This window comes from Vanellus vanellus, assembly GCF_965231255.1.
Source record: "Vanellus vanellus genome assembly, chromosome: 2".
In the NCBI taxonomy this organism is placed as follows: Eukaryota; Metazoa; Chordata; class Aves; order Charadriiformes; family Charadriidae; genus Vanellus; species Vanellus vanellus.
In genome coordinates this window covers 132,442,753-132,469,199 of record NC_138906.1, presented here as the reverse complement: position 1 = coordinate 132,469,199, position 26,447 = coordinate 132,442,753, and the positions used below count along the sequence as shown (strand labels likewise).

General features: G+C 36.0%; 1 protein-coding gene across 1 annotated transcript in view; it reads left to right on the top strand.

Annotated features, from left to right (window-relative positions):
* ARFGEF1 (ARF guanine nucleotide exchange factor 1) overlaps window positions 1-26,447 on the top strand; it is a 101,460-nt gene that overhangs the window by 61,339 nt on the left and 13,674 nt on the right. The window contains exons 14-32 of the mRNA XM_082479984.1: window positions 829-1,030; window positions 2,079-2,190; window positions 3,401-3,606; window positions 3,707-3,791; window positions 4,600-4,771; window positions 5,984-6,135; window positions 9,411-9,539; window positions 12,768-12,926; window positions 13,318-13,468; window positions 17,047-17,137; window positions 18,377-18,417; window positions 18,533-18,702; window positions 19,342-19,493; window positions 19,655-19,827; window positions 20,870-21,030; window positions 21,650-21,780; window positions 23,274-23,403; window positions 24,539-24,674; window positions 24,762-24,900. Coding sequence (XP_082336110.1) covers window positions 829-1,030; window positions 2,079-2,190; window positions 3,401-3,606; window positions 3,707-3,791; window positions 4,600-4,771; window positions 5,984-6,135; window positions 9,411-9,539; window positions 12,768-12,926; window positions 13,318-13,468; window positions 17,047-17,137; window positions 18,377-18,417; window positions 18,533-18,702; window positions 19,342-19,493; window positions 19,655-19,827; window positions 20,870-21,030; window positions 21,650-21,780; window positions 23,274-23,403; window positions 24,539-24,674; window positions 24,762-24,900 — 2,692 coding nt within the window. The remainder of the gene's footprint in view (window positions 1-828; window positions 1,031-2,078; window positions 2,191-3,400; window positions 3,607-3,706; window positions 3,792-4,599; window positions 4,772-5,983; window positions 6,136-9,410; window positions 9,540-12,767; window positions 12,927-13,317; window positions 13,469-17,046; window positions 17,138-18,376; window positions 18,418-18,532; window positions 18,703-19,341; window positions 19,494-19,654; window positions 19,828-20,869; window positions 21,031-21,649; window positions 21,781-23,273; window positions 23,404-24,538; window positions 24,675-24,761; window positions 24,901-26,447) is intronic.

Below are 26,447 nucleotides of genomic sequence, written 5' to 3'. Positions count from 1 at the left end.
AATTCGTAGAAAGCTACCACACTGAAAATTACTAAATCTGGTTATTTTCTGTATTTCCAATTTTAAAAGGATCACAAGACTTACTTTGAAGCTCCCTTAATTTCATCTAACTTCCTATTGATTAAATTACTACTGAAGCAAGCTGGATGGAGAGCATTTTGTTATTTATTAATATATAGCTGTAGAACTTTCAGTGTTGTAAGCAGTGAAGTAACTAAACCATTAATTGTTTTAATCTTGTTTTCATCTGACCTGAGATGAAAAGTACTAAGGTTATGCCAGAATTTTCAGATTAAGCGCTTAAAGTTGGTAGGTGAAGTAATAACCTTTTAGGAGGTAGTTAGCACAGCTGTCTTTGTGAACTGAGAGCACCAGCTCCTTGGCACGTCTGATCATAAACACTTTTAGACGCTCTGCTTCAAAAACTCAGAATAGTGTGATTTGCTTCAAAATGGTGCGATTCGCTTCAGGTCAAAAGTAACGTTAGACTTGAAAATAAAAGGAAATATCTGTAATTATGTTTCTAAGGTATCATATATTTTGTTTTCCCCCAAGTGCCTACAAATTATAGTTGTAATTTAAGGCTTAAATTTCAGGTATATGACGGACTGAAAGAATCCTCCTTGATACGTTGTAGTGATTTTATTTTTTTGGTGCTGTTTCCCAACCAAAACAAAAGCAGAATATTTATGTAAAAATAAATAGATCATTGAAGATAACCCTAGTAAGTTTTAAAGGCCTTCAGAGAGGATTTGAAGACTAACCTCTGGTTTTAATTTCTTTTCACTGCATATATTTTGTATGTATGTAACCCTTTCCAATTTGTAGGCCAAGAAAAACCCACAGAACAGGACAGCAATGAAACCAAACACCCTGAGACAATTAACAGATATGGAAGCTTAAATTCCTTGGATTCTACCGCTTCATCAGGAATTGGCAGTTATAGCACACAGATGTCTGGCACTGACAACCCAGAGCAGTTTGAGGTCCTAAAGCAACAAAAGGAAATAATAGAACAAGGAATTGACTTGTGAGTGCCCTTTTATCACCCTCGGGAGGGTGGATTCTTTTGGAGCTATGAAGATTCCTGGGTTTTTCTTCCTTCTCCTCATAGATACTCATCTTGTGTTAGGAAAAAAACTCTGGATGTAACAGCACTTCCTCTGGTGAAAGAGTGCTGAATGGTGTCCCCTTTGGAGCCTGTCAACAGTGTTTTGTGTTAACCTAATTCCTCACAGCTAGAAGATGAGTACTCTGAATGTTTGTTCTTTTTTCTCCAGACCTGCTTGTTTAAAAATAAGATTTTTGTATTTGGATAAAAAGAACATAGAACTCATGATCAGTTGCATATGACCCATTTTAGTGTACATGTTACTGATGAAAGTGCCTATATGCTTAAGATGATGCTTCCTTTTGATTAATTAATTTGTAATTAGAACTGGAAGGTAGTATAATTTCTCAGTGCAGTCTGACATGAATCTTCTGTGTGATTTCAGCCTTGTCACCTTACCTCATCAGTGAGGTCACTTCATGCAAAAATAAACGTTTTCTGTAGTATTAGTCTTAGTCCTTTAGGATTTTGGTTTCTTTCAGTTACCCTGTTCCTTGTCTTGTACGTTGCTGTTCTTACAGGCAACTCATGGATTTCTTGATTGTTTCATGCAGATTAAAAAAAAAAAAAAAAAGCAATAGAGCATAATCGTTCCTTTCCAAGCCAAGACTTTGCTACTTCTGTGGAATACTTTTTTTCTTCACGAGTGCCAGAGTAAATGATAGTGTTAAGCTCTCTTTACTGGGAGCTGCCTGGGTGCCATGCTGGCAGTTACATAGCAAAGAGGAAGGGGAGGCCGTTTACAGAGGAGAAAAAACATAAAATCATCTAATGATGAAGGGAATAATCATAGAAGGGTATAGCTCATTCCTATCTAATGCACAGTTTGATAAAGGAAAAATATTTAATACATAGATTTTTTTCAGTACCTCATCCAAAGTTATTGAATCTTTTTACTTAAGCTGGTAAGGCTTTGTGCATGGGTAAAATGGTTAACTCTCCTTCCATCCTGATCTTGATTGTACAGATTCAATAAGAAACCAAAGAGGGGGATTCAGTACCTGCAAGAACAAGGAATGCTTGGCACTACCCCTGAAGATATTGCTCAGTTCTTGCATCAAGAGGAAAGATTAGATTCAGTAAGAAAACTGTTTTCCTGATGGTTGTGTTTGCTCATGCTGCTGTTTTTGTATTAATTGCAAATCATATTGTAGTGTTTTAAAGTGTATAACATTATTGTACAATGAAGAAAAGGAAACGTCTCTGTCTTAAGATTTGTAAGCTCAAGGAATTTGAATTCAAGTATGCATTAGAGCTATACCCTGTACTATATGCATCCTGCAGTTCAGCGAAGTGTAGAGGAAGAGACTGACCTACTTGAGCTGACTCCAAACCTGTACTTAGTTGCTAGTACAGCTAGAAGTAACTTACTAAAATGTATGTACTTTAGTCCAGTAAGGGACTGCCAGAAGTAACTGTCCTTCAGAGACGTCTGAAAAATAACATCATGCAATAATTTTTTTGCTGCCTCTCAAAGGAAAGTTATTTAATCTAGATTAGTTCTTCGATTTTATTTACAGCTAGCAGCTAGTGCTGGACTTGGCAGGGTCCTGCAATGTCCGCCTGAGGAGAGTGAGAGTATCTCATGTTGGTATTGTCCTGAAAAACTTAGCTTTCTGAAATGACAGTCTGGACCATTGTGCTTAGTAGCCACCCCTGTTGTTTTCTAAGGAAAGGCTTGCATATGCCCATGCTTGCAGCTGTGACTAAAGTCACAAATTTTAGTATTAGAACTTAAAATCAGCCATCAAAACAAAATTTTAACTTCCATTTACATATACATCTGCATGCAAAGTATTTTTCATTGTGCTGTCTTGCATTGACAGTGATCAACTTGGATGCATTTGAGCACCACCTGTTTATATTTGAGCATCACTTGCATCTATTTGAGATCTGTACTCTAGTGGGAATAAACTTGAGTTTAGTAAGCTTTTCATTCCTGTACTAAGTTTCCTAACTACAAAAATCATTACAGCACAGAACAATCAATCATTGGTAATACTAACTTTGTCTTGTGCACATGTGGAATTCATCTAATAGAAAAAATGGTACATGAGAAAAACCTGAGAAGGAGGAAAGTAGGCAGATATAAGCATGTAAGAGTATTATGATGGAATATATGGCCAAAATACATTGTTTCAGAGAGTAGAGGAGAAGCAGGAATATGTCTTAGTTAACCACATATGGACCTGTCTTTTTGTCAGACATACGGGTAGTATGGCTCTGTTCTTATTTACATTTTTTTTCCAGTATAAATGCACCAGTTTGTCTTTTCTATTCTTATTTTAGACTCAGGTTGGGGAGTTCCTGGGAGACAATGATAAATTTAACAAAGAAGTCATGTATGCATATGTAGACCAACACGACTTTTCAGGAAAGGATTTTGTTTCAGCTCTGCGCTTGTTTCTAGAGGGATTTCGTCTTCCAGGGGAGGCTCAAAAAATCGATCGCCTAATGGAGAAATTTGCTGCTAGATATTTAGAATGTAATCAAGGGTAAGCCATACTTTGTCTTCAGAACTTTGGAAAGCTGAATAATAAGTAAAGAATCCTAATGTGTTAAATTTGCTGTTCTTTTTCTCCTTTTCCCCTTCAGGCAAACTCTTTTTGCTAGTGCAGATACTGCATATGTTTTAGCTTACTCAATTATCATGTTAACAACAGATCTTCACAGTCCACAGGTATGTTGCTAGAGAAATATTTGTGTAATCCATACACATCTAACTTTCAGGCTTTGTGACAATGTATTTGTAAAAGCTTGATGTTCAGTTTAATACAAATACGTGTATAAGAAATATGGTAGCTTAAGTTTGTGTGTCTTTTAAGTAACAGTATTGTGTTTCATGGGTGTTGAGATTTTTAAGCTGTTTTGGTTAGACCTTTCTGAAAGGTATCGTTTCCCTACTCTGTGTTGAATACGAATTGTGTGGATTTTCTTTCATAGTAAGGCACTCACAGTAGAGATTTAACCTACAGTCAAAGCCAGAATTTCTATAATTACTTACCCTTTGATTTTAAAACAAATCTGCTCCTGATTTCAGTCTGTTTGAAAAAATAATGCAGCTTTATTTTGATACATACTGCTCACTTCTGCAGCGCATAATATTCAAAGTTGTGGTGATTAGCCTTTGTCATTTATTTAAGCAAAATCTGGAAAGAGTATTGAACTCTTATGAGATTATGGGATTATGTTTAAAGTAGATAGTGTGGTCTGTATGACAAGAGAAACCACTTTTTTTTGGTAATGTATGTCTAATTGATCTGTGGATCCTACTGAATGTTTGAGTGTTGTAATGTCCATGTGGCCTTGTATTATTATGTAGATTTGACAGTGTAGTCTTGCATATGTTGGATACTTAATGTCTTCTGAATCAGCAGGTTTGTCCTTGACAGCCACTTTTCATCTGTTTGACTGCTTTATAGGCAGCATTGTAACTGCTGTGAACTTGCCTCATTTGTTGATTCTAATAGCTTCTTTCTGGGTTTCAGGTTAAGAACAAAATGACAAAAGAACAATATATTAAAATGAATAGAGGTATCAATGACAGTAAAGATCTCCCTGAAGAATATTTGTCTGCTATCTATAATGAAATAGCTGGCAAGAAGATTTCAATGAAAGAAACAAAAGAATTAACAATACCCACAAAATCCACTAAACAAAGTAAGTAGTTTCAATATCAGCTTTCTTCAAATGTTGACTCTTCAGTTTCATGAAGTTACTTCCTTTTTTTAAATGAGAGATGAATGAAGCAAGCACCGCTTACTTAGCTCAAAATGAGTCCTTCTAATTTCATATTCTTTTCCTTTTAACATAAATGCATGACGCTACCTTCATATCTGTGTTAAATCCAACTTCTTATTTTCACTTCTCTTTGCATCTGAATTCCTCGTATTCAGTGCATTGACCGTGGAGAAGACAGGTTTTGCTGTTGAACAGGGGAACATAGGGAAAATGCATTTGAGGGCTTTACGAAGTAACAGTGTTGCTGGTAGGCATAGTGCAGAACAAACACATTAGTTGTGCCTTCTATTTCTAAGGTAATAGTTGTGTTTTCCTACAATAACCACTCTGTCATCTTCAAAAAATTTTGCATTATTTGTTTTGTAGGGCCCTAATTTATGCACTCTATAAATTAATTACCTTTTCCTCTCTCAAATACCAGAAAAACTTTGTGTTTTGCACAATGTGAAGACTCAGATGTTACTCATTCTAGCTTTTCTACAAAGAACGTTGAGAGAGACTTGACTTTTTGTCCACGTAGTCAGATTTGTATACTTCTAAGTCCTAGGTTAGCCTTATGAACAGATTGCTTACAGTAAATTTGCATCTGGAAAAAAGAATCTCTCTTATTTGCAATATTTTTTCAATTAACATAAAGTTTTTATTGTAATTTTAAAGAAGCTGATTATTACATTCTACTTGGGTTTCACTTTCTTGATGAGATGGAGGTTCCATTACGGAAATGAAAAGGGGGTTAAGGTAGTTCTTCCTTAGAAAAAGGATGTCCACTTAATTTTATTGTTATTTTCTGTGCTGATGGATTGCTATTGAACTTGTATTCACTATGAATTTAGCTTAGCGGATGTGATATTTATGCTGTTAGTTGAGGTGGTGGAGAAGAAATGTTTGTTGTGCAAATCTTAAAATTCTGTAAAGGTTTAAAATTCGGTTACGTTTCGTACATGTTTGCCTTAAGTTAAATTTTATCTATGTTATAAAAGGAATATCTTGCTGGTGTAGTAATTTCAAAGAGTAAAGATAATACAAAAAATGCATCTGAGTATGGCACTTCATAAAAAAATTAAAATAGTTATATTCCTGAAGACACTTCTACTAAAGATGCATAAATGAGAGGAAAAAATCTGTTTACAGGTGTTGCTAGTGAAAAGCAGAGAAGACTCCTATACAATTTGGAAATGGAACAGATGGCTAAAACAGCTAAAGCTCTTATGGAGGCAGTGAGCCATGTTCAGGCACCTTTTACTAGTGCAACACACCTGGAGCATGTGAGACCCATGTTTAAGGTGAGATGCGTGCTTACATATTTACCTAGAATATCACATACTTTCTTAATACAAAATACTGACTGACAGGATTTGTTGAACTACAGGTTTGTGTCTGATGTATTTTGGTCCTTTTGTAAGTTATTTAACTTGCTACAGGAAAGAAAGCGTTTTGTGCCTTCTACTCCAGTTTCACTTACCCTGGGATTTAAGAAGTTTCTATGCTGATAGAAGCAGCATCTTCATATAATGGAGAAGTTACAAGAAGTATGTTGAGGGGGTGAAAGTATAAAGAGTTGTAGAAAACTTGAAATGATAGGATTTTTATTTCAGGTATAGAGGTGTAGTCAAAACACCAAATTTATAAAGTGCAAAATGACTAATCCCATTTCATGGTTTGAGTCCTTCCTACTGCTTCTAAGGGATATTACTTCGTTGCATTTTGGTGGAGCAATTATCAGAACAAACTTACATCTAATGTTATCTGTTGCAAATTAATATTTTAGAAAGGCTAGGACTGTCATCTAGTTTTGGGGGTGGTAGCTGGACCTGTATTAAGTCATTATTCTAAATGGCTGTCTTGGTTTTGCACCTACACAAGTGATCTGCATTCTAAATGCCTTTTCCATACCAATGATTCAGATTCATAGATACAGAGTATGTTCAGTAGTGTGTTATGCCTCAGTATGCTATTGGGTGTGGTCCTTGGCATAACTAACTCATTACAGTTAATAGCCACTGAAATAAATTGTTGTGCCCTTACCTTGTGCTCTCATTTGCTGCTGTTGTGCAAGTAGTGGTCCTCATATAGTGGACCCCTTTAGAAACTGCTCCGGGGAGATAAAGTCTCAGATCACTATATTACAATAAACAGATGGTTCCCTGGAGTGATGTGCTGTGAGATCATATTGAGCTCCAGGACCAGGCTCAAGAATCATAGAACCATTTAGGTTGGAAAAGACCTTTAAGATCATCAAGTCCAACTGTTGACTTAAAACTGCCGAGTCCAGCACTAAACCATGTCCCTAATCGCCACATCTACATGTCTTTTAAGTACCATCCAGGGATGCCCACTTCCCCTTGTTCCTCAATAAGACTTGTTCTCTAGACCCTTCAGCAGCTTCATTGCTTTTCTCTGGACACTCTCCATCACCTCAATGTCTGTCCTGTAGTGAGGGGCCCAAAACCGAACACAGTATTCGAGGTGGGGACTCACCAGTGCTGAGTACAGGGGGATGATCAACTTCCCTAGTTCTGCTGGCCACACTGTTTCTAATACAAGCCAGGATGCTACTGGCCACCTGGGCACACTGAGGATCTAGCTGTAAGATTGCTGTCTGTGAGGCAGACTTCTGAGTTCTTCATTGCTGTATTAATAAAAGTAGGATAGTACTCTGTACAGAATAATGGTAAATGAAAACCTTGTTTCAGGTCAACTTTCAGGGTGTCACTTAGCAGAAGTGTACTGTACATAGTTTGTTGACTTCTTTAAGGCTGAAATGAAATAACTTGCTTGCAGGCATCTGTAAAATTCATAGACTATTTTTTCCTTAAGATACCAGCCCTGTTACTTGATAACGTTCCTAGCCTTTACTGTGTGAAAAGTAGATTTGCAAAATCCATTTTCAAAGGAGCAAAATACGAAGCATCAGGGTAAATTAACACCCTAAACGTCTTTTGTGAAGGCGCTAAGAATTAGAAGTCTTCTTACTTGAGGATGTTCATAAACTAATTAAAGTACTGAGGACAATGCGATATGTTGAACAGAGAGCTGTCTTCTCAAAAAAAGTGAGAACTGTGCAAGTTCAATATTTAATTTCACATTTTTTAGACTTTTAAATTTTTTATTCAACAAAACTTTATAAATTTCTGGGTATCTCTTTTACCTGTTGATGCCAGCATAAAATTTACATTATAACTATATTTACAGATAGATTTGCTAAATGATTAAAACAGAACAAAAATTCACTGTATGCAACCACCTCAGCAGCCCAAAATTTATTGTCTATTTTAAAGGCTTAATCTTCACCTTTAGTGACAAAACAGTCTATTACAAATAACAGCATCAATCTGGTTATAAAGCATACTATACAGATATCTAGATAGTTCTCAAAGTGTTTCAGTTTTGCGATTTTTAAGATTAGTTTTGATTTCAATAGGAGTGAAAAATGAGGAAGGGGGGAAAGAAACATACGCTTCTGGAACATAGAATAACATCATAGTTTGAGTTGAAAGGGACCTTTAAAGGTGATGCAGTAGGGTAAGTCCTGGATCTAGGAATTCATCCGATGCCTTTAATACTGTCCCAGAGTTATAGTTTGGTGTGTGCAAGTGTTAAATGCTTTTCTGAGGTAGTGCTTTTGGAGTTGCTGGCTGAAATGAAACCAGAACTCTGTGGTGCATCCTTTTATTATGAAATTAAGTGTGAAATCTGTTGCTCCCTGCTGTGCCCATTGACTCTGTATTTCATCTGGGGTGAGTTCAGGTAAAATTATTTCTAAAATCGTTCTGGGTAACCTGGGGTTTCCTCTCCGTACATGTGCAGTTATGGCATCTTCTAATTGTTTTGCCTTGACCACGAGGACAGGACCACGTAGACTCTCCTGCAGTAACTTTCAGTTGAGTGTATTACACTCTCAGTCCCAAGTAAGGCAAGAGGAATGGGAAACATCAACAGTGGCTTAGATGCAAAAAGGTGGATGGCTGAGGGCTACAAAATTAAGAGCAGAGAGATCAAGGAGAAGTTGTATTCTGTCTCTTATTATTGTTTTACTGTAATTTTAGTGGAATTAATAAAGTTTGCTGCCCCATTTTACCCTGCTTTTTTTTTTTCCCTTCTGGTGTTATCAGGACAAACCTGTCTTATTAAGTACATACTTTTCATCATAAAAGAATCTATTATACACTGTGTTGGTTCTTGCAATAACTGTTGACTCTATCCTTATTTCTTACTGTGCAAAGATGAAGGTTGTCCCAGGAATACCAAAACTCCATTAGACATCTAACTGACATAGCTTTGGGGTTTGCTTTTTTCCAGCTATCTGAAGATGGTTGTGTGTGTTGGTTGCTGAGGGGGAGGGAGAGTCCTTCTGAGGGGAGCATCGATTTGCATTACTTCTATTCTATTCCATGTCTCATGTCTATTCTATTCCATTTTCTTTTTGGCAAAAGGCAACTTCATGGTTAATGATGCGAGTTAAGGACAGAATTTACACTTTAGCAAAGTGTTGAAAGGGTAACATTCCCTTCAAGTATTAACAGTTGCTAACCTAACTTCTATTTTGCATATGTTCTAGTTGGCATGGACACCTTTTCTAGCTGCATTCAGTGTGGGTCTACAGGACTGTGATGACACAGAAGTTGCCTCTCTTTGTTTGGAAGGTATACGATGTGCAATCAGGATTGCTTGCATTTTCAACATTCAGGTAAAAAAATTAAGATTGAGTCGATACTTTGATTTATTTACCAGCAAAATGTTAGTGGGGTTCTAAGAGTCCTCGTTGCTGAAGCTATGCACTGCAATACCGAGAGGCTGCCTGCTTCTGCAATTACTACGTCATCTGATATTTGACTGGAAGTGTTTTAAATAAAGTGACCTTTATTTTTCCTGATGTTTTGTGGTAAGTGCTGCCATGCCTATGTACTGAATTTATTTGCCCCACAAGTTGAACACTTTTATGTCAAAATACTTTCTTTCTAGCTTTGTTACAAAGCTGTTCAGCTCTGTTGTGATGTTTCATAAAATGAGCCTTTCTATCCTGTTTCATAAGTAAAATAGCATCTCTGTGAACTGAGTTTGAAATACTGTTCTCAACTTCAGAGATGCTGTACTAATCTGAGATTTCTATAATTGGTACCATTTTAACAGTTATGGCACTGGAAATGTCATTCCTGATGTAATGCATGAATGTATCTTGCATTAAGCACAATGCCAAGAATTCGAGACTCTCTGGCTCCAGAGGGTAATTCTGATTAAACTTGGGTGCTTTTTTTGCCTTTTTGCCCCTGCCACCCCCCCGCCCCCTCAATTTTAAAATCATCAGTAGTAAACACACTATTATGTTATTGTAGACTTATTAGTTAATAAATGGAGTACTGGTCTGTCGTAAGCCCATTGTTAGGGATAGCTGAAGAGAGGGGCAAGCAAAATTCATGTTTGACATTACATTATTTCATGTGTACATTGAAAACATTAAAAAAAAAAACCAAACCCCAAACCAGAACAAAAACACTCAAAAAATCCAACAGTCTTCTAAGACTAACTTTTACTTAAAGTTGTTGAACTATGATATGGTAGTGAGTGCTTTGCTTCCCTCTCCCCTTGTACTTATATTTAGCAAATTAGATTCTTTTTATCACTAATGTGAAAAGGCACGTTAAGATCTCTGATAGAGCTGCTTAAAAAAGCCCATTTGAGATCATGTAAGGTTTCCTTCCTCTGTCTTTCCACTTCTTTTTCTCCCACCCCCCCACCCTCAACTGAACAGACTTACAGATTTGATTAACAAAGCTTTCCCTGGAGCCTGCAGCTGTTCAATGAAATTCACATTCCTGTTATTTTTGTTTCTAAGCCGCAAAAGCAGAACTGGTACCAATATCAGTTTCAGCAGCTGCAGAGCTCCCAGTCTTGCGATGGTCTGCATTGGGTGGGGAGGGCAAGGAAGGACATGTTTGCTTTAAGATCCCCATGCTCCCAAGAATGTAGCAGAATCTGTCATACCCTTCCGTTGGCTTGGGACAAACCTGATTGAACAGGAGGCGTTTCAAAACCACTTCTTTTTTGCTGAAATTTAAGAACTTGTTTTTGTATTTTCAATATGAGTTATATTCCTTCTTGGCTTCCTGTGGGAATTCTGTTTTGTTGGTATCATTAAAAACAATACTGGTTTGCTGATGATTTCAGTAAGTTACAGGATGATTCCATTGCACAAGGTCCTGATTAGATGGCAGTGTTGTCTTGACTTCAGATGCCAAATAGCTCTGGTGGTTTGAAGCAGACTGGCAAATCTGTGCTTGAGCTGACTTAGGGGTCTTCTCTGTGGGAAGCAGGTTTTCCCTCTTGTGCTTAACTGGTGCTGGCAACTTTTCTGTTTCATTGAATAAACATACAGAAGTTAATATTGGTGTCTAAGAACAGTTAACATTAGTTTACACACACTGAGATATGACAGAGGAGCTGGAGGCTTTTAGTTTTAAGAAAACTTGCAAAGAACACAATATAGTTGAAGCTATACATGTTCACCTCTAAAACCTCAATTAAAGATCTTATTTTTAATTATTTATGCTTTTAATCTTAGTCTGTCACACAGCCTGGCTTTTGCCTTTAAGCATCTAGGACAAGATAAGCATCAAAAGGATGTACTTAATTTCCTTATATCATTTGGTTTTACTTTCTGGTTGATGGACACATTGTTTAATTGTTGTTCTCCTACTTTGATGGCTTAAAAAAAGGGGCAGAGGGGAATATCTGTATGGAGCAGAGAAGGGAGGTAGGAGTGAAAACATTCTCCTTTTACAGAAGATACAGTTTGTAGACTCTAAAGCTTCTTTGTTTGGTACTCTTTCCATAAAATTTCCATTTTTCTGTGCTTATACATCGTTTGCTGTGCCTTTGCCAGCGTACCCTGTAGTACTAGTTGGGTTTGAACATGGCAGCTCTGTTGCTCTGTGAGAGTGCGTCCCTTCTGTCATTGCCCACTGTTATGGAATTCATGTTTTCTCCATGAAACAGACATTTTTCCTAGGATTTTTTTTTTTAAATATTTTGTATTTTGTTTTATTATGTGCTCAATGATTTATTTTTTTATTTCAGAATAGTCTTAAACATCCAAACAGTTAAATATATTTCATAGTTGTCATTTGTTTCTCTGATGTACAACCATTTCACTTTATGGCCTTCAGATCATACATAACAGGAGAGTAAAATGCACTTATGAGCTCACCTGTAATCACCTTTTTACCGCTGTAATCAGTTCGTGAGAGATCTGAGGAGTTTCCTTTGGTATTTATAGGTATCCTATATATAAAAATCAGGAACATTCTTTTTTGTGAGATTGATTTTAATCTGCCTAGATTATAGGTCACTTGCTCTTTACCCCCACCCATGACAGACTCGCCTTACAAGCTTCTGCGGTGTTCCAAACAGTGTAGATTAAATCAAATAAAGTTCTGAGCAGTTTTGTGGAATTGGCAAAACATACATTTTAGATACATTATTTAGATTCTGTTGCAAAAAAAATCCTAAAACTTGGGAGAGTCTGCTAAGGCAGCATTTTCAGAGTAGGTCCAGGTATAGTACAACAGTATTAAAAGCTTACCTAAGAAGCTACATTTCTTCTGGAACTGCATCCTGTTTCCCAAAAAAGGCCCCCCAAAAATCCAAAAAGACCAAACCCAGAAACCTAAGAACAATTTACATTTTCTATGCTGTCAGACATTACACTTCATGTTTCTGAATACAGGGCACCTAATTTTATCCCACAGCTTACTACAGAAAAACATGCGATATTTTCAGTATGTAGAATGCTTTGGAAATTCAGTTCTAGGAAGAGAGAGGTAAACAATATAGTTCCTGAAATCATGCAGGTTGTACTAAGAATAAGAAACTGAGAAAATATTTACCGGACAATTTTTTTTTTCCCTCCCATTTGTAGCTTGAAAGAGATGCCTATGTGCAAGCGTTAGCAAGATTTACGTTACTTACAGTGAGTTCTGGTATTACTGAAATGAAGCAGAAGAATATTGACACAATTAAAACTCTCATCACGGTGGCTCATACGGATGGAAACTATTTAGGAAATTCCTGGCATGAGGTACAAGAGTCATTTGTACTTAAACTGTAAGAAAGCGCGTGTACTGATTTTGAACACAGTTGTGTACTTGTTTGTGCATAAATACAGTGGTTTTTAGATAAGTGCCAAGTATATACTTTTTGTACATGCATTTTGTAGAATTGCACATTATGTAGCCAGTTAAAGTAGCAAAACATATCCAAGTGAGAAATAAAACTGTGAGAGACTAATCCAATAGTATTTAAATTACTATTCATTTTAGACCGAAGAAAAGAAATTCTTGTCTGACCTTGAGCCTTGAGTGTTTAGAGTTTTTTCTTCTAAAGATCTGGATAAAGATTTTTATTTATTTATTTTTTACTACTTCGAACTGCTTTTTGTTGATAAACAACTTCTTTATTCTCTGGAATAGATTCTGAAATGCATCAGTCAACTTGAACTGGCGCAGTTAATAGGAACTGGAGTAAAACCTCGCTACATCTCAGGGACAGTGCGTGGCAGGGAAGGTTCTTTTACTGGAACAAAAGATCAGGCACCCGATGAATTTGTGGGGCTGGGACTAGGTAAGTAATACAGATATGAAGTATTTCATTTAACTGGCTTTGTTCAGACAGATGTTAAAGTTTGTCCTTTGTTTTCGTTATTGTTGACTGTGAGGTTTGGAGACGAGACCATGAAGTAGTCCTTGTAAAACTGTCTCAGGCTTTGAGTAGACTTATTGCTATTGCTGGAATATTTGTTTGGCTCTGTTAAGTATTATTGCTAGGATGGGAGAGTGGGAAATGTAAGAAAATGATGCATTATTCATCTCTGTTAAAATGCAGCTGCCCAAATAAGAGCGGATTGCTGATGGTATGACCAGATTTAATATTGCAACATTACTCCACCAAGTATTTTACCAAACAGGCAAGTTAGTATGTGTAGGTTAAACTTTGTGATATGAAACTTTGCAAGAAATATACAGTATTCAAACCAAGTGGGAGATGAGTTTACCTTAAATTCTGTTTCCTTCTCTTTTGTTTATTTTGGTACTACCTGAGTGCCTTTTTCAGATTGGCCCAAGAGCCAAAATTTACTCCATAAATGAAATGTTGTTTCCTATCCTCCTAGAAATGTATACTGGTCTTACCTTAAATTATCTTTAAAAAGGTTGATTTTTTTTTTTTTTTAATAGAAACACGGTTAAAGACGTACAGGTGTAGCGTATTGGGAAACTATGAAAGAGTCAAGGAAGTATATATAACTGCATTTGACTGTTAGAAAGTTTCAATTTTATTATAGTGCTCGGTATCTCCTGTCTTTTGAACAACTTCACCCACAGCTGAGCAAAAGCTTTGTGTTCCCTCAATTTTTCATGTAGATTTTGGGGGTGGGGTGCATGGAGAATGGGGAGAGGGGAGTAGTGATTGTTTTACTAGTTTCCCTGATCATCTGCCTTTGTGTTCTCTTGGGACAGTCTTTCTTACTCTGCAGTCAATACTTTTCTTTCCATTCTGCTCTGCTTTGGCCTGCCTCTATGTACTTCCCTCACCTTGCCAAGAGTTGCTGAAGGGAAACCTTATGCCTGGAAATTAATGCGTCTGCCGATATCTCATATACTGAGCTTCCTCCTGCCCTTCTAATATGCATCCTTCAGTTTAGTGTTCCCCGATGACCTATCCAACTTCACTGTTTCCAAATGCTGGCAGTTTCTTTACAGTGAAGTGGCTGGCCTTTAAAAGTTTTAAGTCCTAATAGCTCAAGAATGTACACTGTAGTCAGGTGTCTCTAAATCATACTTGCTAGTCGTTGGTGTAAATCCAGCTCATAAAGACTTTTTTTCCCCTCAGTCAACTACATTTCTAAGGAAAATAGTCCATGCCCAAATACATAAAATGTTTCTTTCTGAATTGAATTTCTGGAACGCTTGTTATTGTGCACATATGGAAACTTAATTTTTTATTTTTATTATTTTTTAATAATATTACTTCAGTCTTGTAGGAAAACGCCTAGCTCAAAGAAATTTGGTTTTCATGCACTCAGGGGCTGTTGGAACATAGTAATTTTCTCAATTGTTTTAGTTTTTTCACTCTTCTCTACAAATCCTGTGTTGCAGATCCTTTAATTTTCATTCTCGGATCACTCTGAAGTATCCTTTGGAACTATGGCTTTCAAGTAACCTTGCTATAAACCTAAATTACTCTGAAGAACCCATAGTGCTTATGTCCATATACACAGACATGTATTTGGCAGGAAAATAGTTGTTTAATTAGAGTAAGTGAAGTTGCAGCTTGGTGACACAGAAGCTTCATCTTTGAAACTTGCTTGCAAAATCAGATATGCATAAGCATCAGCATTCACTATTGCTGAAATTAGAAGTGTGTGGTTTTATTTAAAAAAAAACAAAAACAAAAAAACAAAACAAAACCAAACCAAACCAACAAAAACCAAAACAATGAACAGCCCCCAAAACCCCTTTGCTCATTCACTGCCTGAACAAGGATTCAGGTGTGCACTCTTCAGGCATCTGCATTTGAATGTCTTCATCACTCTTTCTCTGTCTTCCTGCTGTGGCCCTTTTTTGTTTTACTTGCAAATTCAAGGCATCACAATCATGCGCCTTGTAAAAGTAAACAAATCAGCATCTATTCCTTTGCTTCTTTGATAGGAATGTTGTCTTGCTTGGAGTTGTAACTGTCAAGTTCAGCTTTCTTTTACTCTAGTTTGTATTCACAAAGTTGGAAGACAAAACCTGCTGCTGTGAGTGAGTCGTAGCCAAAGTGTACTACTTAGGTAAACAGAAATCCTGTTTGGACAATAGGGATCTGAAGAATCAGTCTGTTTAGGTTTTCCAGCATTGATTATAAATCCTATGATAATAAGGAATTCTCATGTAAACTGGTGGAGTTGGTTAAGATTACATGACTTCTTGTATATAGCCCTTCAAATGCACTTCACACAGCTGCTTGTTTGGTATGTTTCTTAGCTGACGCATTACCAAGATTCAAGGTAAATGATACTGGCAGCTTGTGTGCTTACAAGAGAAATCTTCCTCAAACCCAACAGCATTATAAGTTGCTGAAATACTAGTATAAGGTTATGTATGTATGCATGTGCGTACAGAAAGGTTACTCCATAAATGCCCAAGAAAAATACTTCAGATGGGTCAGTTTGTCTAGATTTGACAGCCAGTCATCTCCAGCCAAGTGTGGAACACAGCAAGACTCCGAGGCAGACTTTTGGGAGGCAGTCTGAAACATGAGAACTTTTCCTCTCTGCAGAGCTCTGAGAACAGAACTGTTGGCCTTCTTTCTGTCTTCTGTTCTCCCCTATCTTTGTGATAGGCTGCCTAAGGAAAAAAAAAACCAAACCACTACATACAAGATAGGTGGAATTACCTAGGTTGGAATTACCTGGAATTACCAGGTTGCAAGATTCCTGCTTTTTTTTTTTTTTTTTTTTTTTTTGATGGAGGGTGGAGGGGAGCTTAGAGATTGCAAGAAATTTTGGAAATTTACTCACTGTGAAGTTAGCATTTTCTTGACATGAGCTTTCCCAGGTGTGGGTTACAGTTTCTGGCCTCCAAAATAAAAGCTACTATTTTTATTTACAGATTTTTCTCAGTATTGTTAGGTGATAATTTTGCTGAACTTAAGATGTAGCTTTAAGATGGACTTTTAGTGGGAGCCCTTCTCTGTGAATGATTAAAAAGAAAACCCATCAGAATGGATTTACTCACTTGCTGCTAATAAATTGTGCAAAGTTCTCCTCTGTGTTGTATTCTCTATCATATGTTGTGGATTTCCAGTAGCAGAATTACCAAAGATCCATTGAAAGAGGGAGAGAAAAAGGTGGTTCTTATGCTTTTGAACTTTTTTCACTTGTACCTAGTCATACAATTGTTCTAAATATGGACAGTTTTCTGGAACTAATATAGTTTATATGTGCATAGAGAATCTAGAGAATTAGGACTTAAACCAACTTGCAACTGTTCACAGACATGCCCAGCTCATGTAAGGGAAATTAATAATGTACTTCTCTTTTTTTTTGTGACTTAAAAAAATATTTAATTATAACGGTAGTGGCACGACTTCTCTTCCTCTTTCTTTCCCCTGCTTTCTGTGTTATCTCTTACCCGTTTTTAAAATTTTGTTCACTGTAGTTGGTGGAAACGTGGATTGGAAGCAGATAGCGAGTATTCAGGAATCCATTGGTGAAACTAGCTCCCAAAGTGTTGTCGTTGCTGTAGACAGGTATTGTATTAAATTTGCTGTTGCCACCTCGGACTTTTTAAGCAATATTTGAATACTCTGTGGTGATAATAATAGGATCCCTGTTTGGAAAAAAAAAAACAAAAAAAACCCAAACAAACAAACAAACAAACAAAAAACCAATAAAACAAAACCCTACGTAAATATTTGTGTATAAAGTGCTTTTTGATTTTGCGTGTTTTTTCCTTTTTTTTATGGAGCAGAAGTATTTTGGCAAGACAGAATGGAACAAAGATTAGGCAAGAAGCCTTTTTACTGATGTAAAATAATTACAGGAGAGTTGCAGAATGAAGACTGCTGTACTGTCCGGAGAATCTTGATTTGCTATATATAGTAACATATAGCAAATCTCATTTTGCCTTAGTACAGGGAGCATTATTGACAGACCCTTTTTCTTCTGAATGTAATTACTGGCTCCCTGCTTTCCTCTAGGTTATGTAGATGTTGTCTGAAATTACCCAAATTATTATTCCAGTCTTCCTCTCTATGAATCATATTTATCATAACTGGATTTGATCAGGCATAATACATATCATAAACATGCGCTGTTTATATTGTAAAGTACTGATCAGACTGTAGTGTTAATGGATCTTGCTTTCTCAGCATATAAGAAATCAGAAAACATCATTTTCTTAACAGTTGTCAAAATTGCCAGTCACAGAGGTATCATTCTGAAGGCTCACAAGCATTTCAATGATTGAGTATAGGCAGCAAGATCGATGTCAGCTCAATGAAAGTTGGCTTGCAGAAAATCACATCAAGCCAACTTGAAGCTTAATGTCAAACACATAATAGCTCTTTAGGTTTGCAGTATTTCTCCCCACTTCATAATGGGAAGTGTTTCAAGCATCTATTTATCATGGCAAGTAGAAATTGTGCACTCTGAAGAAGTTTGACTTCTGTATTTGGAGCAGGGCTGAATAGTTTATAAACTACTGACATTCTTCATCAGTCACTGTCAATGAGTGTGGATAGTATTAGAAACAATGTTCACCTCCAGTCTCCACACATTCTTATAGGAGTTATTTTTAAATATTAGAAATAATGGAAGTGTTTCTGATATTATTTTCAAAGCTCGTTATTTTTCCATGATTACTAATTGTTTTTTAATAAATAAAAGTAGTCAGGGAGTGTCTGTATATATTAAAAAAAGTCTTGAATACATGTTTAATAGATGCTTTTTTAGGAAATTGTAACAATGTCTTAAAATGCACTTTACAGAATATTTACGGGATCTACAAGGTTGGATGGAAACGCTATTGGTAGGTTTTATCTCCTCTCCCCCCCCCCCCCCCCCCCCCCCCCGGTAAACTACAAAGCTGCTTTGTCTTAAACCTTGGAAAAATATTGCATTAAAATCTCTGGTCACTTTAATAGTGGATTTTGTTCGCTGGCTTTGTGCTGTATCTATGGATGAACTGCTGTCTGCTACCCACCCTCGAATGTTTAGTCTGCAGAAGATAGTAGAGATTTCTTACTACAACATGGGCCGGATACGGCTACAGTGGTCTAGAATCTGGGAAGTTATTGGAGATCATTTTAATAAGGTATTGCTGTTAATGATTATACTGCATCCTCCTTACATTATCGATACAAATAAATTTTATTTAGAGATTTGTCGGAAAACCATGTGCTCATCTGAATGATAATGTTTTTTCTGTCCTTCTGTATAAGTAGCTTAAAATATGATAAAAATTGTAAAGCTGGAAAAGCCTGTGAGAAGGCACAGGTACACAATATAATAAATGTAAAACCAGGAGTATACATTAAGGTATTTATCATTACCTGGGTCTAGAACTGGCCGCCTTTAGTTACATGTTTTAATTTTTGGGGGTGTTCTGTGAAGCTTGGGGTAAGAGATTGTTTTCTGTTCAAGTCTAAATGGACTGTTTATCAGGTGAATGTTTGACATGCATTTTTAATACAGGTTGTTGAAGTCTTACTAGACAGCTTGCTTATTTTTAGAATGTTTTAAATGCTGTGATATATAATGTAGAAGATAGCTGGAATTTGTTAGAGATTATTGAACTGCATTAACAATGTGGTTTACGGAATTGGCTACTGTTTAATTTTGTTAATTTTCCAGTACTGCTTAGTTCTCTGTTATCAAATGTAAAAGTAGCTTGGGCTGAATCCATAAGAATTCTGATGCAAGCTTACTATGCATTTCTGTTCTATGTTATCAGGTTGGATGCAATCCCAATGAAGATGTCGCTATTTTTGCAGTAGACTCCTTAAGGCAATTATCAATGAAGTTCTTAGAAAAAGGAGAACTTGCTAATTTCCGATTCCAGAAGGACTTCCTAAGACCGTTCGAACATATCATGAAGAGAAACAGGTAATACCACACAATTAACTGAATCGCTTGGAATCATAAGCAACAACTTTTGCAATTAATGTTACAAATTGCTTTTGTAAAATCAGGTTTTGGAGAATTATACTATTCTAATTTATTATGTAATTTAGTTTAAACAATTATTGTTTATTATCTTAATTTAGGTCTCCTACTATTCGAGACATGGTTGTACGGTGTATTGCACAGATGGTAAATTCCCAGGCTGCTAACATTCGTTCTGGCTGGAAAAACATTTTTTCAGTATTTCATCTGGCAGCCTCAGATCAGGATGAAAGTATAGTGGAACTTGCATTCCAGACTACAGGACACATTGTCAGTGAGTATTGACAGTATTCAGACATCGTGAAAGTGTATGTCAGTCCAGAGACTGAGAAGTTTTGTTTATCTGTTGGCTCTACAGCCTGCATAGTAAAGCCCACTTCATGCTAAAGAACCAGTGTTTTCATTCTAAAGAACCAGTGTTTTACATTTTTTCAACCAATCCCATGGGAAAATACAAAAATAATTCATTAAGATTATAGTTATCTGTTTCCCTTTATGCCTTTAAAAAAACATAATCTGTTTGTAGCATTCTATAGTAAAGCAAGTTGAGCCTTATATAATTTTACTGAACATGTATATTTTCATTTAAGTGAAGAATTTTATCCCTCCCCCTTCCCCTCCCCCCAAAAAAGAAGTAATTGTGTGGTCATCTTACTATTATGTTGTTTATCTTTTTCCATGTTTCTGAAATGTGCTTGTCCATGTCCCTGTTTAGGAGGAAGTGCTGAGCTAGGTGGCACTATGATTTTTTAATTTTTTTATTTAGTTTTCTTTTCTTCCTATTCTAGTCTAGATCTCAGGCTTTAAGTGCCATAAGGGATCTCTTTATTCTTTCTCAACCTCTGCAACTTCCTAAAACTTTTTCAGCATTGATAAAGAACATTTTTTTCCTCAAAAGTGACTATTTAAAAACAAGGCAAAAGGACCATGTTGCTGAGGGAAGTCCTTCTGTAGATGTAATTCCATGCTTTATGTAGCCCTCTTAAGCTTTGATCACGCAGACTAGTGTTAAACAGTAAGCCTATTGCGCTGTTCTTGCTTAACTGTTAAATTTGCCTCCTTTAGACTAGATGCTACCTTGATTTATTTTAGACAGTTATTTACTGTCAAAATGGAATGCCCTCCAGGTGATTTTTTTTTTTTTTTTTTTTTTTTTGGATGAGCATTCATCTTTTAGTTTTTAATGCTACTCAAGCATTTGACAGCACCAATCAATGAACCGGTCTCTCGTGACTTCTGTTACAATCAGTTCATATTAGAATTAATAGATTTTAAAGCATGACACTTTCTTTCTTCTGTTCACACTTTTCTCCCAGCAATTGTGTTTGAGAAACACTTCCCAGCAACCATAGATTCTTTCCAGGATGCAGTAAAGTGCTTGTCTGAATTTGCCTGCAATGCAGCATTTCCAGATACCAGTATGGAAGCAATCCGCCTCATCCGCCACTGTGCAAAATATGTATCTGATAGACCTCAGGTATAGTCTGTATTGACTAAATTACAACTGCTTTAATCGACAGGGCTGTGATAAAGAAAAAAATACTCATGCTAACCTTATTGGCTTCCCTTCAATTTTCAGAGATTAATGAGAAACGTACTTTATTCAAAAGCAATAGGAGTATAGAATGCCACAGGCTTTGAAAGTATCAGCAATTTTTTTTTTCTTTTATTCCCCCACCCATCCCCATTCACCCAGTTTGGCTGGTGCTAGCTTTTCTGAGAGCTATTGGGAATCAGTGTATCTCAGGATCTGCTCTCTACTGAGAAATGTTGTGAAGAATGGATAATGGCATGAGCAAAAGTGCTTGATATCCTCAGAATGTTATGGCAGATCCTCACTGTCAGTGCTGTCTTTATAGAGTAAGAGACTCAGACTGAACTGCAAGCAAAACCTGGTGCTTTATTTTTCATAATGTACTAAGCATTACTTTGAAAAACACTTCACCTTCTCAGTATTATTATTTTGATTGCCAGCTCATCTGAGGTGGTCAGGGTGTAATACTAGTACCGCAGAGATTATTTACAGTCCAAATTGTGTTTTGTTTTGAAGAATCTAACTCTTATGACTCTGTATAACCCTGTGTCTTCTTCTAAAGGCATTCAAGGAATACACAAGTGATGATATGAATGTAGCTCCTGAAGACCGAGTGTGGGTACGAGGATGGTTCCCAATTCTGTTTGAGTTGTCCTGTATCATCAATAGATGCAAATTAGATGTAAGAACCAGGTAACAATCAGTATTTGTAATTCAAATTTTAAAAGGCTTACTTTACACTTTTAAAATGCAAACAACTCTTCCTAGTAAATGTACCTATTGTAAAATTACTTACATATTTAAGTTGGGTGATATCATTTTGGAAACACCAGACTTTTTAAAAGCACCTTTTAAATAGATGCTGGAATGTAGAAATTAAGTCTGTGTTCTTTACGTATGAAATTTTTATCTTCCATTATAAAAAATAATGAAGTTATATGGTTGTGATTGTATTATATTAAATAGGTAAGTATTACATTTTCTTAAAGTTAAATATTCAAATAGTGCCTGCTTAGGATGAATAACCATGAAATCACAAAGATAAGAACTACTTAAATACTTCATTTGAAAACTTAAGTAAATTAAAATATAGTGACTGTTCTTCATTTATTATAGAACCTGTAAACTATTTAAAACAGCTCAGTTCAACTTTTAACTTGCCTAACATAAAATAAGCAAGCTTTATTTTAACGTAGAAGGTCAGCTCTAAATGGTCAATATGCATTAAATTACCCCCCCTTTTTTTAAATAAGGTATTACATTGGATTTGTATCCAAATCTGTATTTTTCCAATGGCAATACTGATCCACCCTATTCGTTAGCAAATATAAATGTATGATGTTTGATTCCATGATACATGCCCCTGCTACTTATTCCATTTTAGTGATTTGTCATGGTTGACCTGCGTAAGCCTCATGTTACATTTCCATTTTTGCTCTGTTCAAAACAAATGTAAAATGCTCCATGCAGTGAGTGGGTTTTGTTTTAGTGGACTGGAACAGCAAAATTCTGTTGGAATCTTTTTTTGGTTTTAGTTAAAACTATGACCCCAGTCCTGCCTGCCTTCCTGTGGTATACCCATCGTACTTACTTCGAGGATTTTTAAACTGGTTTTCTACTGTGATTCATTAACTGGTTGATGATTGCAGAAACGGTTGAAAAAGCAAAGCTGTACTGTAATTTCATGTAAAACCTGCTTATTTTCCTTTAATATGGCTTTTCCCTTATGAAATGTATTCTGTTGTGGTTCTGATGCTAAATCAGAGAGGTTGTATGCAAATCATTTTAAATGCGCACATCTACATGCGAGCTGTGCATCTGGACTCCCTTTATAGCTGGTGAAGATTAATACTTATTTCTGGACCTCTGTATTTCTTACCTGGAAATACTTGTTACTTTATTTTTGCGGTCCTTTGAAGTTATTTTCCTATTTTAATTTGAAATTCCCACAGTTCTCAAAAGTATTTTCTGGCTATTGCCTGTGACTTCTAAGTGCTTTTTAAACAAGCTGATTTTCTGCTTAATTTTGGTGTACTAGTGTGACTGATCCACATCAGATCAGTGCATGATGTTCTTAACAGTATTTGAGTTTGTTATTGAGTTTGTTATTGCTGTTGCAGTTGGACATATTTGGTCTAGTGCATGTCTTTTTGTAACTCTTAATATATGTTCTTTCTTCATTTCAGGGGCTTAACAGTAATGTTTGAAATAATGAAGACATATGGCCATACTTATGAAAAACACTGGTGGCAAGATTTGTTTCGGATTGTTTTCAGGATATTTGACAACATGAAACTGCCAGAACAGCAGACAGAGGTGAAAAAGTGGGGGAAGATAGTTTATGTGAGATCTATAGTTACAGCAGGAAACCTGATAAGTAATATAGCTTATCAAGTAATGTAAGGCAAACCTCAAAACTTGTATGGTTGACCTGTAGTTCTAGTAGTCTTGCTTTGTTTTATTAGCATTCTGTTGGCGATACTGTCACATTCCTCTTTTTTTTTTTTTTTTTAAACCATGTGTGTGAAAGGCCTTATAGTTGACACTACAAACAATGGAATAGCATAAAAATACATATATATGTGCATAAATAAATAAAATACATATATATAATAGCATAAAATACGTATCTAGCATAAAATAATCATAATAGCATAAAAAACATATCTAGGATTAGTAAGAACAACTGCAGCTTTCACACGTGATGTCTGGTATCTGAGATACACATCATTTCATGGCAGTGTGCTCCATGGAACGAGGCTTGTAATCAGCAGTGAAGTGACAACTAGAAAAAACAAGTTCTGTGAGTTCAAAACTTTTTGATGACTAGGGGAAAGAACAAACAAACAAACAAACGCGAACAAACAAACAAACCCCACCAAAAACTAACACTGTGCTTTCACTGCACACTTTTGATCAGCCACACAGGTTTTGACCTGCCAGACCAGGGCCAGGCACTGTCCTGACAAGGAAGTGAAACAGGAATGGGCTTACTAATGTAAATTATTAATATTAGAAGTTTGATCAAAATTGTGAAATGTTTGGGAGGCTCTGTCTGACTATTTGTCTCACTTTCTAAATTTTTATTCCCTGGAAAATTATTTAGAAGCAGCACAGAAAACTTAGCTGCGTGTGAAACTATTCAGCCAGGGTTAGACGCTAAGTTTAATGTCAAACTCAGTATCTCATGATGTTAAGTGCTCGTCAGTCCTCCAATCTGATCTCCAAGAATAGTTGTTTGTCTGTTTCTGTAGTTTTTTAAACCTGCTAGTTAACAAAGCCAAAGTTGGAGCTCCCAAGTTTTGGGGGTTTTGAGATACAGAAAGGGATTGCATGTCACTATAAAGCAATTCAAACTGAGTAAATATATATCTCTCTCTACCTGCAGGAATGTGTATCCTGAAAGTTTCACCTTAAATAAAGTTGTAATTTTTTTTTTTTCCCCTCCTAGAAAGCTGAATGGATGACAACTACTTGCAACCATGCACTTTATGCAATATGTGATGTATTCACACAGTACTTAGAAGTACTTAGTGATGTTCTTTTGGATGATATATTTGCACAGCTGTACTGGTGTGTGCAGCAAGGTAGGACTGTACCAAATTATGTTAAACAATGTTAACATTTTTCTATGTTGAATGTGAATAAACAAATGCACTGTTTGTCTTTTCCAGACAATGAACAACTGGCACGGTCTGGTACAAACTGTTTGGAGAATGTTGTCATCCTAAATGGTGAAAAGTTTACCCTAGAAATCTGGGATAAAACTTGTACTTGTATGCTGGATATTTTCAAAACTACAATCCCTCATGCGTAAGATGACTTAATATTTAAACTTTGTAAAATAGTTTAGTTTATATGACTTACTGATTTCAAACTGTTAGATATCTATTAGGTGGAGTGAACAAAAAGCTGTTATGTGTGGACTAAATAGAAGCAGACTTTCTTGGAACATAATGATAAGCTAGGTGCTATATGTACTACTTTTGTGTTGTAAATGATAAACTGTTAAAAACCAGAAGTACCATATGGGAGATAAAAAAAGCCAACCCAAAACTGCAACTTGATTCAGTTTTAAAATGTTGGGTTTTTTGAGAAGTACTATCTGCTTTTTTGGTAATTTTCTTTTTTGTAATAGAGGAATGCTATTGATAGGCAGACTTTGCAATTTGCAATTACGTGTGAAGCTTTTTCTGCAAAATACTGAAATACTGCAACAGTCGTACAGATTTAAGTTTCTGTGGTTGATGGTTAACTTCCATCATATGTTTCTATGAATCCTAATCTTTTTATGAAAATTATCTTGCATATTTGGTAACTGCCGTTCTCTTCTTATAACTCTATGCGAAGTTTCTTGGAACAGGGCTGTACTATTCTCAGTAGTATGTTATACATATATGTCATAGAGCAGAATAACAAGAAATCACATCCAGCATTATACCAAATATGAAGGGGTTGTTTACCCCTATCCTACCAACACTGAGGTGAAACAATACTTGTTTTCAAATCTGATAGTCTTAATGTTGAACTGTTGTATTAGTAATTATCCTGTCTGTCAATGAGTTCATAGCATTTACTTCTGGGTGCCACCTAGTTCAGGCCTGAAGAAAAATGAAGCAAAAAGGAACTTTCTGCATATCAGTCTTTCCTTAATTTTAGAGTTATGTATCAGATAGCGCTGTAACAGAGCTTCATTCATGCTTAAAAGATAAGTTAATCCCTCTGCCACTACCTCACCTACTTTTCTATGTGAGTAGGTGTGAATTAATTGCATCCAAAAATAATACTTAAATAAAGCTGAAATATCTGTGAGCTAGCAAGATAAATTTTTTGCATTTTGATAACTACCAAAAATAAAATTTGAAACCAAATCTCTGGATGTAAAAATCCAATTGAATTAGCTATAATTTACTATGTTCTGTATTTGGAAAGATTTTGAAGTGAATACTTACTAGCAGAACATTTGCTTTGGTTTCCACATACAATCAAAACCTAGGTTTTTGGGTATTCTTATAGTTGAATACCAGAGACCCTTCTAGAGCAGCATTTTGGATATCTTAATATTTAGACACATTCAAAATACTCTTGTTGCCTTTAGCCATATCTGATTTGAAATATGTGCATTATTCCCTTTGATGTTTATGGCACTTCCGCTTTTCAGATGGGTTATTTTTCCTAGGAGGGTATCTGACTCCTTCCATAGATTTCCATTCTTTACTTCCCATCTCCTTTTTTAATTTTTCTATGTCTTCTTTGAGAACTTCATTATATTATTCCTCATTGCAGTTCTGGGAGGTTTACAGGGTGAAGCAAATCTTATTTGGATTTTATACATGAGTAATCCCTTGAGCATAGGTAAT